The 17,870-nt window shown below is 43.8% G+C and overlaps 1 protein-coding gene across 2 annotated transcripts in view; it reads left to right on the forward strand.

The window, feature by feature from the left end:
• The window catches only part of LOC309645633 (acyl-coenzyme A synthetase ACSM1, mitochondrial-like), a 45,723-nt gene extending 32,516 nt beyond the window's left edge, over positions 1 to 13,207 (forward strand). For both annotated transcript variants that reach the window (XM_082431066.1, XM_082431067.1), the window contains 4 exons: positions 8,857 to 8,984; positions 10,090 to 10,189; positions 11,250 to 11,369; positions 12,864 to 13,207. In XM_082431066.1, the coding sequence (XP_082287192.1) occupies positions 8,857 to 8,984; positions 10,090 to 10,189; positions 11,250 to 11,369; positions 12,864 to 12,950 (435 nt within the window). In that variant the 3' untranslated portion in view covers positions 12,951 to 13,207. The remainder of the gene's footprint in view (positions 1 to 8,856; positions 8,985 to 10,089; positions 10,190 to 11,249; positions 11,370 to 12,863) is intronic.
• Positions 13,208 to 17,870: the final 4,663 nt, after the last annotated feature.

Here is a 17,870-nt window from a genome sequence, read left to right on the forward strand (position 1 = left end):
CATGAAACTCCAGACCCCTGCTTGTGGTGGTGGGGCCCATGAACTTGACAACCCCTGATGCCAGCTTCTATCCCTCCCTCCAACTTCCCCCACTGGGGCAGCAGTGGCTGCAACCTAGGCAACCCCAGACACAGCGGAAGTTCTGCCATACCAGTGCTCCTGGTGGTGATGCCAGCAACAGAAGTGACACCCGCAACAGCAAGGCACCAGTGACCCCAGGGGCACAAGAAGCAATTATGAGGGCATGGGGCCACACCTTGCACAGAGATAATGGAAGATGGAAAGTGCAGATTCTCAAATACCGCAAGAGGCAGCTCTGGAAAGGGAAACCAAAAACTTGTGCTATAGTGCCACCTACTTAAAAACAAAGGAAACACCTCTAGTTACCAATTGTTGGTTTGTTAGAAACAAAGTAAGCAAACCTTTATCTCTCAAGAAAGGTGTTGGATACTTAAATGCACTGGCACAGGAACATTTCATCAAGCACCATGAAAAACAATAGCAATGCAGTATCCCAAAAAGAAAATGACAATTCTCCAGAAACCAAACTGAAAATCACAGAAGAGCGTGCTTTAACTGATGGAGAATTCAATATAGCTATCATGAAGAAACTCAATGAGCTACAAGAAAACTCAGAAAAGCAATTCAATGAGCTCAGGAATAAAGTTGATGAACAGAGGAATACTTCAAAAAAGAGATTGGTTACCCTAAAAAAGAAACAAGTTCTGGAGCTGAAGAACTCTATAAAATGAGATAAAGTCAGTAGAAGGAAGGAAATAAAAATCAGAGCAGAAACAAATGCAATAGAGACTTAAAAGACAATAGAAAAGATCAATGAAAGAAAGCTGGTTCTTTGCAAGATAAACAAAATTGACAAACCTGTAGCTCAACTCACAGAAAAAAAGAGAGAAGGCACTGATAAATAAAATAAAAAACAAAAGAGGTGTAATAATGATACTACAGAAATACAAAAGATTGTGAGAATATTATGAACAAAAAATGGACAACCTAGAATAAATGGAGACATTCTTAGAATCATGCAACCTTCTAAGATTGAATCATGAAGAAATAGAAAATCTGGATAGACTGATAAACATTAAGGAGATTGAAACAGTAATTGAAAACCTCCCAGAAAGCCAGATGGCTGCACTGGTGAATTCTACCAAACATTCAAAGAAGATTTAATACCTATCATATTCAAACTATTCCAAAAATTGAAGAGGAAGGACTGTTCCCTAACTCATTTTACAAGGCCAACATTAGACTGATACCAAACCAGACAAGGATAACACACACGAAAAAGAAAATTGCAAGCCAATATCTCTGATGAACATAGAAGCAAAAGTTATCAACAAAATATTAGCAAACCTAATACAACAATACATTAAAAGGATTATACGCCATGATGGAGTGGGACTTATTACAGGGATCCAAGGATGGCTCAATATAGGGAAATCAAGCAACGTGGTACACCACATTAACAAAACAAAGAATAAAAATCATATGATTATCTCTACAGTTGCAGAAAAATCATTTGACAATGTTTAACATCCATTTATGATAAAAAATAACTCTCAATAAAGTGGGTATGGAAGGAATATACCTCAACATAATAAAGCCCATTTATGACAAACCCACAGCTAAAACCATACTCAACAGTGAGACACTGAAAGCCATCCCTCTAAAATCAGGAAGAAGACAAGGATGAGCATCCTTGCCCCTCTTATTCAACATAGTATTGGAAGTTCTAACCACAGCAGTTAGGCAAGAAAAAGAAATAAAAGGCATCCAAATTGGAAAGGTGACAAAGTTTGCTTGTCACCTTATTTGCAGATGACATGATTTTATATGTAGAAAACCCTAAAGACTCCACCAAAAACTATTGGAAGTAATAAATGAAAAGAGGAAAGTTGCAGGGTACAAAATCAGTATACAAAAATCTGTTGCATTTATATACAATAACAATGAACTAGCAGAAGAATACATTAAGAAAAAAATCCCGTTTACAATCACAACAAATAGAATAAAATCCTTAGGAATAAATTTAACTGAGGAGGTGGAAGACCTGTACACTAAAAACTATAAGACATTGTTGAAAGAAATTGAAGAAGAAGCAAAGAAATGGAAAACTAGTTCATGCTCATGCATTGGAAGGATTAACATTGTTAAAATGTTCATTTTACCTAAAGTAATCTGCAGATTCAGTGCAATCCATATCAAAATCGCAATAATATTTTTCACAGAAATAGAACAAAAAATTCTAAATTTGTCGGGAACCACAAAAGACCCCAAGTAGCCAAAGCAATCCTGACTGAGAAAACAGAACCAAGTGGGAGGTATCACACTTGCTGATTTCAAATCATACTACAAAGTTATACTATTCAAAATAATTTGGCAGAAAAACAGACACATAGATCAATGGAAATAGTTGAGAGCCCAGAAATAAACTCACACATATATGCACAACAAATTTATGACAAGGGAGCCAGGAATCTACAATGGAGAAAAGAAAGTCTCTTTAATAAATGGTGTTGGGAAAGCTAGACAGCCACACACAAAAGAGTGAAACTAGACCACTATCTTACATCACACACAAAAATTAACTCAAAATGGATTAAAAACTTGAATGTAAGACCTAAAACCATAAAACTCCTAGAAGAAAACATAGACAGTGTGCACTTTGACATTGGTCTTATCAATATATTTTTGGCTATGTCTCCTCAGGCAAGGGCACCAAAAACAAAAGTAAACAAATGGGACTACACCAAACTAAAAAGCTTCTGCACAGCAAAGGAAACCATCAACAAAACAGAGAAGGACAAATACCTGTGATTTCACTAATATGTGGAATATTAAAAAAACAAACAAACAAAACAAAAGCAAATGCATAGATATGGAGAACATATTAATGGTTATCAGAGAGGATGGGGGTTGGAGGGCAAAGTGGGTAAAGAGGGTCAATTGTATGGTGAAAGATGGAAACTAGAGTTTTGGTGGTGAGCATGCTGTAGTGTATAAAGAAGTCAAATTATAATGTATGCATGAAACATATGATGCTATAAACCAATGCTACCTCATTAAACACATGTAAGGAGTAAAAGAAACAAAAACAAGAAACTCTACTTCTATAGAGCTTTGTCCCCTCTTTCTGATACTGATGCCATAAATTATATCTTTGTACACTGTGTACCCAAAAATATAGACTTAGAATTCTTTTTTATAAATTAAAAAAAACTATAGAAAATTAAAAGTGGAGTCACAAATCAAAATTACAGTAATATTGGCTTTTACAGTTGCCCACACACTTACCTTTTCTGAAGATATCTTTATATGGATTTGACACATGTCTAGAGTCTTTTCATTTTAACCTGTAGGAATCCCTTTACCATATCAGCTAGGGCAGGTCTAGTGGTAATGAACTCCCTCAGCTTTTATCTGAAAATATCTTAATTTCTCCCTCATTTTTTTTTTTTCTCCCTCATTTTTAAGGAGCGATTTGAAGGCAGGATAGAGAAGTCTTGACTGACAGTTTTTTTTCTTTCAACACTTTAAATATGTAATCCCACCACCTCTGGCCTTCAAGGTTTCCTATGAGAATCAGCTGATAATCTTACTGAGGATCCTTTTATGTGATGAGTCACTTCTCTTGCTGTTTTCAAGATTCCATTTGGCTTCCAATATTTTGATGTTTATGTATCCTGGTGTGGGTCTCTTGGGATTATCTTATTGGATTTCTTTGAACTTCTTGTATTTGTAAATTCATGTGTTTCATTACATTTGAGAAGACTTTGCCCCTTATATCTTCAAATAATATTCCTGTCCATTTCTCTGTTTCATTTCCTTCTCTCATAATGCACATGTTTGTCTGCTCGATGGTGTCATGAAAGTCCATTAGGCTCTGTTTGTTTTTCTTCATTTTTTTCCTGTTTCCTCCTCAGACCCATAATTTCTATTCTGTCTTCAACTGTCTGATTCTTTCTTATTCCTGTTTTAAACGGCTGCCAAACACTTCAGTGAATTTTTGGTTTTAGTTATTGCGCTTTTCTATAACGTCTGTTTGGTGCCTTTACATAATTTCCATCTCTTTGTTGATATTCTCATTTTGTCCACATGTCATTTTTCTGACTTCTTGTAGTGCTTTGTCCATTTCTTCCTTTACCTCTGTGACCACATTTAACAAACTTGATTTAAACTGTTTGTCTAGTAAGTCTTATGCCTGGGCTTCCTCAGGGATCGTTTCTGTCAATTAATTTCATTCCTTTGAATGAGGCATGATTTTTAAAAAATATTTATTTATTTTATTTATTTATTTTTTACTTTTGGCTGTGTCGGGTCTTAGTGGCGATACACAGGATCTTTGTTGCAGCATGCAGGATCTTTTGTTGCAGCGTGTGGGCTTCTCTCTAGTTGTGGCGTGTGGATTTTCTCTCTCTAGTTGTGGCACACAGGCTCCAGAGTGCGTGGGCTCTGTAGTTTGCAGCATGCGTGCTGCCTAGTTGAGGCAAACGTGCTCAGTAGTAGTTGTGGCACGCGGGCTTAGTTGCCCCACGGCATGTGGGATCTTAGTTCCCCGACCAAGGATCGAACCCATTTCCACTGCATTGGAAGGTGGATTCTTTACTACTGGACCACCAGGGAAGTCCTGAGGCATGATTTCTGTTTCATTGTATGTCTTGTAATTTTTAGTTGAATATTGGTCCTCTCACTATTACAATGTGGTAGCTCTGGAAATCAGATTCTCCTGCTTCCCTGGGGGTTGGGGTTGCTGGGGTTTTATTGTTGTTATTGTTTTGTTTTGTTGACCACTGAAGCCCATAATAGTATGTTTGTTTTGAGACGTTTCCAAACTCTTCTTGCAAAGACAATTATTTGCCATGTGTGATCACACTGAAGTTTCTGACCATTTAGCTCATGTTCAGCTAATGTTTTGACAGAGATTTTCTTGAGTGCCAAGAGGTCAAACAAACAAAAATAGCAATAACAACAGAAAGGAGAGAAGAACCATTGTACAAGTTAGGTCTGTGCTGGGATACTCCTTCACCACTTAGCTAGGCTTGCTCTGAGCCTAGAGATCAGTCTGAGGTGAAAGCTTAAGGTCTTCTTAGGACTCTTGTGAGCACATGTCTTGCTCAGGTATGTGCATGGTTTTCTAAATACCGCCATGTGCACAGCTATCTTGAATATCCTAATTTCTCGAAAGAATCTCACCCCAGCTTCTCCTCCAGACCTTGATGATCTATTGTATATCTCCACCCATAATTTCTTACCTCAGGCATCTTTTAGTTTTGTAGTCTTCCAGGTAGCTTCTATGAACAGTGCCTATTGCTTTTCCCACTTATATTCTGAGTTACATGAACTGGGTGCCTTGCACCAGTCCTCCAATTATCCCGGAACAGGTTACAACAGGTATGTACAATAATTTGCAAATGAGATCTTCTCTGCTCTCTCTGGTTGGAGCTGGGGGACCGGGAACTGGGCTGCCATCTGCTCAAGACCAAAACTGCCGTGCAGGAGAAAGGCTGGAGCAAGGGTGAATAAAATGTCACAAAATTTTTCTACCATTTTTTTTTAATTAATTAATTATTTATTTTATTTATTTATTTATTTATTTATGGCTGTGTTGGATCTTCGTTTCTGTACGAGGGCTTTCTCCAGTTGCGGCAGGCGGGGGCCACTCTTCATCACGGTGCGCGGGCCTCTCACTATCGCAACCTCTCTTTGCAGAGCACAGGCTCAGCAATTGTGGCTCACGGGCCTAGTCGCTCCGCAACATGTGGGATCTTCCCAGACCAGGGCTCGAACCCGTGTCCCCTGCATTGGCAGGGAGATTCTCAACCACTGCGCCACCAGGGAAGCCCTTTTCTACCATTTTTAAGATGGCTTTTTCTTAATTGGGTATTTATAAGGTTGTTTTAAGCCTTTGACTCTTTCCCAGACGTCGTACATAGTCAATTCAACTTCTTATACTTTTTTGTGGTTTTGTGGGGGAAATGAGACCTTAAGTCTTCCTCATATGCCATGTTTTTTTGACATCACCCACCAGTAGCACTTTTTAAAAATAGTCATGGTGAAGAGGCACTTTGGTGCCTCTATAGACTCTGACCATCTCTGTGTGGTAGATGTGATACTATTCTCCTACTATTCAGGAGCTCTTCAATGGCTCTGAGAATCTACTTCCAAGAAGTTCAGGCCCAGAGAGACAAAGGAATTCCTTCCCTGGGTGTGGGAGTCCCATCTGCAAGGTTCCAATCTCTGACCCTACCTGAGATGATTGACATCAAGAAATTTCATTTCCTTCAGGGAAGACTTGTCCACAGGGATGTGTCAGGTCAACTGTATCACAGTACACTGAGATGGACAGCAGTTCAAATGGTACATGAATTGGGGGTGGGACTTTTTCTGTACCCTTCGGTGTGGTGTCTCCTAAATTTCAGTCATTGAATTCCACGTCAACTATTTTTTGCCATATCCATGCACCATCTATATTATTACTTACATTATTTTTCACTTTAAATCCAATTATTACTTTAAAGCATTTGTTTAAAAAAGAATTTGATCTGCTATCACAAGTGGAAAACAGTATCCCTTGCCAAAAACAGGAGGCAATTATAACCGTAACTATAATACACACAAAACATTTTCTTAAATTCTAGCTAACTTCTATTTTCACTAAAAGTTCTGAAATGGTGTAAAACTCTAAATGGAAAGTTACCTTTAAAACCGTATAAAAATAAAACTTTAAAGGCAAAACACGTTCTGAAATGGAAACTTATCTTACTCTTGGTACTTCCGGAGCTTTTAAAAATATGTCCAAGAATCTCAATATCATCAGACCAATTGGACGGGACTGTAAAAAAGGATGCAATTTAATGTTTAAAGATTTTTTTTCTGAAACCTCTTAAAATTATTCCATGTTCCAGAAGAAGAAAAATCCCAACACAGTGCTTAGTGGTCACATGCATAGGCTGTAAATTCAAATGCCAACCCTCCCACTGCCCAGCTGAGTGACTTTCAGTGAGTTATTGTGCCTCCTTGAACATCAGTTTCCTCTTCTGTAAAATGGGCTAAAAAATGCCAGCCTCACACAGATCTTTAAGGTTCACAGCAGCATTATGCATAATAGTTAAAAATGAGACTACCCAGAAGCCCTTCAGTGGGTGAATGGTTAAAATGTGTCTCATCCGTAACGTGAGATACTGATCAGCAACAAATATGATCAAACTATTGATGAACACAACAATGTGGATGGATCCCCAGAGAATGATACTGAGTTTAAAAAAAGAGCCAGTCCCAAAGGTTATATATTATATAATTCCATTTATGTAACATTATTAAAATGACAAAATTATAAAAATGGAGAATAGGATAGTCATTGCCAAGGGGTTAGGTATGGGAAGGGAGGAGGAAGAAGGGAGAGGAGAGAAGTGGATGTGGATATAAAAGCAACGTGAGAGATCCTGGTGATGAAGGGACTGTTCTGTACCTTGACTGTGGTGGTAGACACATGGACCTACGCATGTGACAAAATGGCATAGAACTAGATACACTCACACACACACATGAGTACAAGTAAAAAACTGGGGAAACCTGAGTAAGATTGGTGGATGGTATCAATGTCAATATCCTGGTTATGATAGTGAGCATTATTTTTGCAAGATGTTACCATTGGGAGAAACTAGGTAGAGGGTACATGAGATCTCTCTGTATTATTTCTTATGACTGCATGCAAATATACAATTATCTTAAAAGTTTAATGAAAACTACCAGCTTCATAGGCTTTCTGTGAGGCTCAAATGAGGTAATATTTTGGGAAGAAAATTCATTCAGCAAACGTTTATTGACCCCTCCCGTCTGTCCAGCCACTGTGTAAATGCAGAGCTTATAACAGTGAATAAAATAGAGTTATGCTCTAGCGGAAATTTTATTTTACTGGAGAGGCACACAAAAGTGAGTTGTTATTTTTAAAAATTGTTCTGGGGACTTCCCTGGTAGCGCAGTGGTTGAGAGTCCGCCTACCAATGCAGGGGACACGGTTTCGATCCCTGGTCTGGGATGATCCCACATGCCACGGAGCAGCTAAGCCTGTGTCCCACAACTACTGAGCCTGGACTCTAGAGCCCGTGAGCCACAACTACTGAGCCCACGTGCCGCAACTACTGAAGCTCGCACACCTAGAGCCCGTGCTCCGCAACAAGAGAAGCCGCCGCAATGAGAAGCCCGCGAACCTCAACGGAGAGTAGCCCCCGGTCGCCGCAACTAGAGAAAGTCCGCGTGCAGCAACGAAGACCCAACGCAGCTAAAAATAAATAAACAAATAAATGAAATAAGTAAAAAAAAATTGTTCTTAAAATTGGTTTAGGGGCTTCCCTGGTGGCACAGTGGTTGAGAATCTGCCTGCTAATGCAGGGGACACGGGTTCGAGCCCTGGTCTGGGAAGATCCCACATGCCGCAGAGCAGCTAGGCCCGTGAGCCACAATTACTGAGCCTGCGCGTCTGGAGCCTGTGCTCCGCAACAAAAGAGGCCGCGACAATGAGAGGCCCACGCACCGCGATGAAGAGTGGCCCCCACCTGCCACAACTAGAGAAAGCCCTCGCACAGAAACGAAGACCCAACACAGACATAAATAAATAAATAACAATTTTTTTTAAAAAATGGTTTAACATTGTTCCCTAATCGACCAGTAGCATGCATTGAGTGCTTGCACGTAATGAAAGTAGACTCAGAGAGATTATAAAAATTGCCCAGGTGCCAGGTAGAGCCAGAAGCAGGATTCAAACCCAGATCCGAGCCCATTGCTGTAGCTCATCATCTCTAAACTCACTGTTTCGACAGAGGAGTGTTCTTCTCTTTGCAGAGTAACCCGGTGAAGACAGCCGAAGTGGAGTGTGGGGACTTTTACAACAGTGGGGACAGAGCAACTGTTGATGCGGAGGGCTACTTCTGGTTCCTGGGGAGGGCCGATGATGTCATCAATGCCTCCGGGTAGGTGTGGCTGACCCTGAGCCGGAAGGTACCGCCCTCACGAGCCTGGTGGGAGGTAGCACGCCCAGACATTCCTTCATGCCTCGGTGACGGACTCTCAGCCTAATATGAACCAAAGTAAGACATCATGCAATTTAAAGGCACTGGGAAGGAAAGCTTTACTTTGGTCCCTATTTGTTGAGGGAGCTTATTCTGTGTGCTCCTCTCATGAAGCACATGTCACAGAAACACATAACACCAACAATAATAAAATTCACCTGTATGGAATACGTTCTATGTGAGGGTACTCTCTGTAGAGCTTTGTACGATCCACCTCCCAATGCTGTAAGGCAGATGTGATTATGCCCATCTTATTTTATTTTATTTTTTGGGGGTGTGGGGAGGGGGTGGGTGTGGAGGCCCGCACTGCGCGGCATGCAGGATCTTAGTTCCCCGACCGGGGATTGAACCCGTGCCCCCTGCAGTGGGAGCACGTAGCCCTAACCACTGGACCGCCAGGGAATTCCCATGATTATGCCCGTTTTACATGAGGAAACGGAGTCAGTGACTGGTGAAAAACGTTGCCTGAAGTTTCAAAGACAGTACAGGGTGGGGCCCAGATTTGAACAAAGGTGGTCTGACTCCAAGTCTGTTGTTCCTAACTCTTACATGATTTATAAAGAAAAAAAGTGACACGTTACACTAGAATAACATGTTTTCTTGGGAATTTCAGGAAAATTGAGTTTGTTTTTTTAAATTTCTAAAACAAATGCTGATACAGTGAAGAATAGGGTGTAAAATTTGTACAAATGTTAAGCTAAAGAGTTTTCATGCCAGGGGAAGCTGCTTGAGCTTGAGCCAAGCCCCAGAGCACTGGGAGGACGAAGCATTCACCTCCCTCACCTGGGGTCGAGAGGTGAGAAGCCCTGGGGAGCACCTGAGCCTTGTATTCCTTAGCATGGAATGTTCAGGACTTCACATTTCAGTCCCGTTACACAGGCCTCTGGCGCCCTGTGACAGATACCCTCCGTGCCAAGGGAAGATGTGTCTCTCCAAAAGATGCGATCTGAGGGCCTGGGTCACCCTCGCCCAGGAATTGGCTCAGAAGGAACCATTGGTCCTGCAGGTACCGCATTGGGCCGGCAGAAGTGGAGAACGCCCTGGCAGAGCACCCAGCGGTGGCTGAGTCCGCTGTGGTGAGCAGCCCCGACCCGATCCGAGGGGAGGTGAGGAACGGGACGTGGAGGTCATCGTGGCTGGGTGTGGGGCTGGGAAGGCAGGTGAGGGGAAAACTTCCAGGCCATGCCTACCCAGCCTTGGAGCTAGGGTGAAGGGAGGGCATGGCTGGTGTGCATGTGCACTTACACGACGTGGTCAGCAGGGGGCACTGTGGCCTCATCTGTGACTGGAACGATGCTGATTGTGAATGCTGCTGCTGCTGCCATCTAGTAGTTCATCAGCTCTTACTGGGTGTCAGCTCTTTTATCCTCACAGAACACAGTGAATTAAGGACTCCTTTTATACCTTTTTGCAGAGAAGGAAACAGAGGCATAAAGAGGTTAAATAACTAACCTGGATTACACAGCTAATAAGTGGTGGGAAATTGAGCACTCTGGCTCCAGAGCATGCATCCTTGATTCAACAAGTGTTTATTGAACACCTTCTATGTACAGTCCCTGTGAAATGAAATGAAGACATAAATAATAATAGGAAACTAATAAATTACCAACATTTATTAAATGCCCACAAGGTCTTAACTATTATTAAATGCCCACAGAACTCTACCTACAATAATAGTGAAAATGGTGATGATAACAATGATAGGAATAACAATACATTTAAACTGGCTTCACGTTTTATGTATATTATCTCATGGAATCTTTACATAAACCCGATGAGGAATGAACCTGTCCTCTCCCCATTTCGCAGAGAAGGAGATCGACATTAAGATAGGTTAAGAAATGTTCCAAGGCAAAGAGTGGAAATTGGAAGTACTGGGATTTGAACCTGGGATTTCCAAAGGCTCTACTGTCAGTTTGTTTTCCCATTAATTTAGTAAGCATTTACTCTTTATTTTTAAATTTTTATTTATTTATTTATTGGCCGCGCAGTGTGGCATGGCACACGGGATCTTAGTTCCCTGACTAGGGATCGAACCCGCACCCCCTGTGGTGGGAGCGCAGAGTCTTCACCACTGGACCTCCAGGGAAGTCCCAAGCATTTACTCCTTAAACTATAATTTGGTTGTCACTCGCCCTGAGCCTCCAGTCTGCTTCTTCACTGCAGGTAGTGAAGGCTTTCATTGTCCTGACCCCAAAATTCCTGTCGCATGATCGGGACCAGCTCACCAAGGAGCTGCAGCAGCATGTGAAGTCAGTGACAGCCCCATACAAGTACCCAAGGAAGGTGAGTGAGAGCAGATGGATGGGGTCTGGTCCCTGTGAGTGGTTCCGGGGGCTCCACTGCCTCAAGTCTCATGCAGTGTCTGGGGTGAAGCCTAAGTAGCCAAGAGCACTAATATTTTTCTCTGCAGAAGAAGCGTTTCAGCTTAGGGGTGTGAGGGAGCCCACTGAATCGGATGGACCTCGATCCTGTGTCAGAAACTCATCCATTGCTGGCATGTCAACCTAAAGAAAAAAATCGGACAATTGCCCAAAGATATCCAAGAAGGTTATTTATAATCTTTCAAAATTTGAAAAAGACACCCAAACCAGCAACTTCCAAACTATTAAACAACATTATTTGTCGTGAGAAATACATTCTATATTGCAACCCAATACACATAAACATACATAACAAACAAAAATGAACAAAATGATATTTACCCTAACAACATGTAATACATTCTGATATTTTTTGTTCAACTTCATTTGTTTTAAATGCTGTGCACAACCTATAAAAATGTGCAGCAATACAGAAATGATGAAATTACTCATGGAATTTAATATTATTCTGTAATTTAAAATGATGATGCAGATTTCTAACATAAAATATCACAATAATATATTATTGAGATAAAAAAGCAGACTAAGAAAGAACATACGTAGAGCTATCTGATTTGTTTAAGAACAAGTTAAAATTTCCTTCTTTTGTAGTAATACTTTGCTGCATTGTCTGAATGTTTACAATCAATACATATTATAAAGTTATATAGCTAACATTTATTGAGCATTTACTGTGTGTACCAGGCCCTGGACTCAATGCTTTACATGCATTATTATTTCATTTAATCCTCTCCACAACCTGAGATAATCATCCCAGTCTACAGAGAGGAAACTGAGGCTTAGAGACTCAAAGTAAATTGCCTGAGATTAGAGTAAGTAGAAGCTGGAATTCAACCCCATGTGTATCTGACAACAGAGTTCCTGCTGCTAACATTAGGATCTGATGCTTTATCGAGAGTAGAATAGAGGATGTGTACCAGTCAGGAAGGGCTACATGTTACTGTGGGTAACAAACAGTCCCAAAGTTGTAGTGCATTATAACAAGATGGTGTCTTTCTTGCTCACACCACTTGTCCACCATAGCTTTCCCGGAGCCTTTGCTCCACATCCCCTCATCCTGGGACCAGGATAAAGGAGCAGCCACCACGTAGGTACCTCCCAGAGTCCTAGAAGAGATGGACAGAGGGGGTGGCCTGTCTCAATGACTCCCAACTTTTCTGTTAGAGGTGGCACACTTCACTCCTACTCATATTTCACTGGTCAAAGTACATCAAAGGGCTGCATCCAACTTCAGGCGGTCCGAGGAGAATCTGATATAAATGGTGGACCCCATTAAGGCCCCCACATGGCGCCAGCCTGTCTGAGGGACTGTGGGAGGGCAAAGGAGGAGAGCTGAGGGTTGATAGAAAATGACGGGGGAACTTAGTCAGAATGTGTTTGCTTTATCCTCAACCAGGTGGAGTTTGTCTCAGAGCTGCCCAAAACCATCACTGGCAAGATAAAAAGAAGTGAACTCCGGAAGAAGGAGTTTGGTCAGATGTAATTGGCAATAAACTCAGAAACCACTGTGTGATATTGACCAAATGCCTGGCGGCCTCAGTTTCCTCACGATGGTGAGGGTGAGGAGAGGAACGCTGAGAGAGTTGACTTGAAACAGAGCCAGGAGTGTCAACATTCCAGCGTTTTTGTTCTTTTAAATTAATATCAATCACTATCTTTCCTCCAAGTTCCCTGTTCCTTTCAGATTGCCCAGCTGAGCACTCAGAATGGGGCTGAAGCAAATTAAATACTGACTCAGCATCCACAGTGAGTCTGTTGTGCATTTATTCTGCGAAAGATCCAGTGCTAAATGCTGTCCCTCGTAATTCCCCCAACCCCCATCAGAGATTGCCCCAGGGCCTGATTCTCCCTCCTGGCTCCAGAGACTCTGGGACCCAGTCAACGACCAGGACATAGAGGCCTAGGAGGAACAGTCCATGTGGCCCCCGGGGTCTGCTCCTGCCTGGCTTGCCTCTGCCCAACTGGGGGTGAGGCGGGAGGCAGGGCAAGTGTGGTGTCTGGGGAATGGAGAAGGGGGAGGGCAGCCCAGCTTGGTGACGACACTTGCCTGCCACACCATCCCTCACCTGCACCCTCCAGTGGACCCACTGCCTCTCCTCCCACCAATGCTGCTGCTGCTATTGCTACTTGCAGGTCCCAGCCTGGACCAGTGCAGGTGAGTGAGGGACCTGCCCTCTGGGGGCCCAGGAATCCTGCAGGACTCCTCGAGCCCTTCCCAGGGACCCAGGAGCTTTGTTCCCCAGCCCCTCCCCAGAGGCCCGGAGTCCTCCCCAGACACCTCTCCTTATACTGTGTTATCCCCTCTGCCATCCAGAGCCCTCTGACCCCCCTGGCCTGTGGTTCTGTGAACTAACCCTTCACTCCATCCATCCTTCCGGCCTGAGATGGAACCACCAGAGGCTGGAAGGAGCAGAGGCAGAAGAGGCTGAGCCTGGGGGTGAGAGAAGCGCATATTGTCTCCTTCTCACCCATTCCTGGGGGGTCACCTATAGGGAGATCCCCTCTGCAGCTGCCCTCTTCTGAGGTGCACAGATACACACACTCACAGGGTAATATACAGACATCACAAACACGGAGATGCAGAGGCAAAGAATCAACCCCAGCCTCACCTGGGGACTCAGGTGTCGGGCTCATGGACAGCTCACACACAGACCAACGCAGGCAAGGACACCCTGGGGGGAACACACACACACACACACACACACACACAAGTACACACACAAGTACACATACTCAGGGCCATGTGAGACAACCCCCCAGGGCAGACCCACACACACCCCAAGGAGGCGCACACATGCACACACACACACACACACACACAGACATGTAGGCAGAGACATAGACACAGAACACAGGCACATACACACAGGCACAAAAAGAAGACAAACACACAGATTCAATCAGGAACACCCAAAGGGACAGCAACTTCACACACAGCACACTCACACACATATGAAACACAGACACAACTCCACAGACCCATATGCCCTGAGACATGTACCTAATACGTAATCCCCTGAGTCACAGACACACACACGGATTTCCACAACCAACGTACACTCATTCAGTGACAAAGGTACAAATACAATGCATACAGAGAATACCAGAGAGACACTCAATATCTCAGTGCTGTGCAGTGGAAAATTTACGTTCACAATCGAGATGCTCACAGACACAGAAACTCAGACACACAGGTTCATACATGCAGACTTATACATCCACAGTCACACACACACATACTCCCAGACATTGGCACTCTAGTGGATACCTCCACAGGCAGTCGGGGTGCACAGACCCTGGCACTGAGGTAGAAGGTAGACGGGCTCCAGGCTGAGCAGCTGGAGCTTGTCTCCTGCTGACATTTCCAGGAAAAGATAAAGGCAGGAACAGGGAGAAGCTCAGCTCTGCCTGAGTAAAAAGATAAGACTACCATATTTGTCATTCTTGAGGTCAAGGAGACCTCCTGGACTACACATGGACAAAAAGGTTCCTCAGGGGTCAAAAAATGGAGGGGGCGCTAGCCCATAATATGTCCTGCCAACCTCCCAGAGACTCTCACGCTGGAATCTATCTTGGCTAAAAGATGCACGTGCACATTGGGTAGGACCCTGAGTCAGACCAAATATGGGCACAAAGCAAGATGAATCAAGGTGATTGGCTAGAGGGAACCCAGAAAACTGCCCCCGTATAAGCAATTTAAGCCACCCCAAAAGCATGACTCTCTCTCTCTCTGAGCCTATCCGTGTGTCTTTGTGCATGTACTTTTCTTCTAATAAACGCTTTACCTGCTTCACTACCTTTTGTCTCTTTGCTGAATTCTTTCTTCAGAGAAGACAAGGACTGAGGTCCTGTTTCAAGCCCACCAGCCCTCGTGGTCTAGTGGTTAGGATTCAGCACTTTCACCGCCACAGCCTGGGTTTGATTCCCAGTCAGGGAACTGAGATCCTGCTTCAAGCCGCCACACCCTCGAGATCAGCATGACCTGCCCCACCTAGGCTGTCATGGAAGGGGCTGTTTTCCTGGCTCCAAACCCAGTGCTAGGCACCTGCCCCACTGAGGGCCTTCCAGAGGGCTGTGCCTATGCTCTGAGATGCCAGAGAATGGCCAGGGTAGGGTGGCTCTGGGGACAGGGCACAGGGTAGGGACTGGGCTATGACAGCGTGCACTTAACATGGGGGTGTTGCATGGGGCCTAGCAGATCCCAAGGTCAAGAGAGGGAAAAAAGTGAGCCTCCCCAGGACCCGCCCTGTGTGTCAGAGTGGGCTGTGCCCTCTCCCACAATAACAACAGTGACAGTAAAGACATCATCAGGACCATAGTATGATAATATTATCATCACCACAGCAATGACTGACCATCAGCCCGAGGTGGAAGAGTGAGGTGTGACCATGGCCGCCTGGTTGGCTTCATCCTCTGAGCAGGGCTGACCCTGAGCAAACTTGGATGACAGGCCAAGATTCTCTCTGGCCCCTTCTCTCTCTGGAGGCTCCAGCTCCAGCTTCTTCCTCTCCCAACATTCCCCCCACTCCCACCCAGGCCCAAGTTCCCCCATGACCCTTTTCTCAGCCTGGGTACAACACCTCTCCCTGACTCTCCATCTGTGCAATGGGGATAGACATGGTATGGGCCATAAGGAGATGCCTGCAAAGTACAGTGCTTAGCACAGGCTGGTAACAGGAGGGGCCTTTAAAGGCTTCACAGCTTCTAAGGTGCCAGGTCTGGGAGGACACTCGCCCCTGGGAGATGAGGAAGCTGATGGGCACAGGCGCTCAGCACATGGCCTCCCTTTGTCCTCATGACAGTCTTTGGACGCAGGACCGGACATTTCCATTTTAGGGAGGAAACCCACCCAGGGTCACACCGCTGGTAAGCAGCACAGCTGGGTCTCAAGCCCAAGGCTCCTGGCCCTGCCTTCAGGGGCCACGGAGGGCTCCCCTGGATGGGAGGCTGAACCGGCTTTGGGGATGCTTCGTCTGCGGCACGAATGGTCTCACCCTTTCCAGGCCCCTTAACTCTGTTCACTTCTCCTTCTTTCCCTCATCCTTGCTTGAGCTGTAACCAGGGTGACCCTGGCACCGTTCATGGAAGTCCCCAGTCCCTTATAGGCTGCGTCTGCCTCCCATTCACTTCTGGGCTTCCACCCCTTCTGTGCCTGGTCTGTCTTTTTATAACCACACAGCCCAAATGTGGGACTCTGTAGGCAGGCAACTGCATCTAAACAGATTTCAACACTATTGTTTTGTTATCCCTGTTTTTTGTTTTTGTTTTGCTTGTTTTTTTATCATTTCTTTGTAGTTATGGTAAAAGACATTGATTTTCCATTAGAACAGTAATAGAATGTTTCCTGTTTACAATAAGTTTCCATAATAATAAAATCTATGGGGTTTAAAGCAATGATTTTAAAGCTGTCATGGGCCTGAATGAGCTGGGAAACCACTGTGTCAATCACACATAAAAGCACCTTTAGGAAGTTCACCTCAGGACAGGGCCCAGAATAGACGATCATCAGTGGGGTTTGTCTAACCACCTGGGTCCCTGGGCCCCAGCCCACCTGCTTGGCTCTCCCCACCCAGCACTCCTCGTACTGCCAAGCTGTTTGGGTGCTGTCCTCAGATCCCCCGGAAGAGAAGCTGATGAACTTTCTCCATTAAAATTCTCAATTTCTGGAGGTCCCTGGAAAGCAATAATGAGAGTCAGACTGGATTTTTTTCCCCTTGTTTAGGTTCATAATCTAAAGCCCATGCTAACAGGTGATGTACCTAACCCTGTTTCAGGTGTTGAAATGTCTACATTAATTAGGGATGATTTTGAGACCATACCCATACCATCTGGTCACACAAAGTGGAATTCGCAAGCCAGAAGGAAACATATTTTATTACCATATTATCATGACCACGTAATTCAGTTCAACTATAACATCTTTCCCTTTGGGATTTCTTCTTTGTTCATATTTTATTTATAAGTGTACTTCTCAATTTCCAAACATGGGAAATTCTAGTTAGCTTTTCATCAGTGACTCTTCTAGCACAATTGCATTACCAAAAAACATGCTCTGTGTGATTTCATTCCTCTGAAATATATTGAAATTTGCTTTGTGGCCAAAATAAATAAGGTTAATTTTTGTAAATATACTATATGTGCATCTCGACTGTGAATGTGAATTTTCCACTGCACAGCATTGAGACATTGAGTGTCTCTCTGGTATGCTCTGTATGCATTGTATCTGCACCTTTGTCACTGAATGAGTGTACGTTGGTTGTGCAAATCCGTGTGTGTCTCTGTGACTCAGGGGATATGTATTAGGTACGTGTCTCAGGGCATATGGGTTCGTGGAGTTGTGTCTGTGTTTCATATGTGTGTGAGTGTGCTGTGTGTGAAGTTGCTGTCCCTTTGGGTGTTCCTG

This window comes from Balaenoptera physalus, assembly GCF_965194825.1.
Source record: "Balaenoptera physalus genome assembly, chromosome: 16".
NCBI lineage: Eukaryota > Metazoa > Chordata > Mammalia > Artiodactyla > Balaenopteridae > Balaenoptera > Balaenoptera physalus.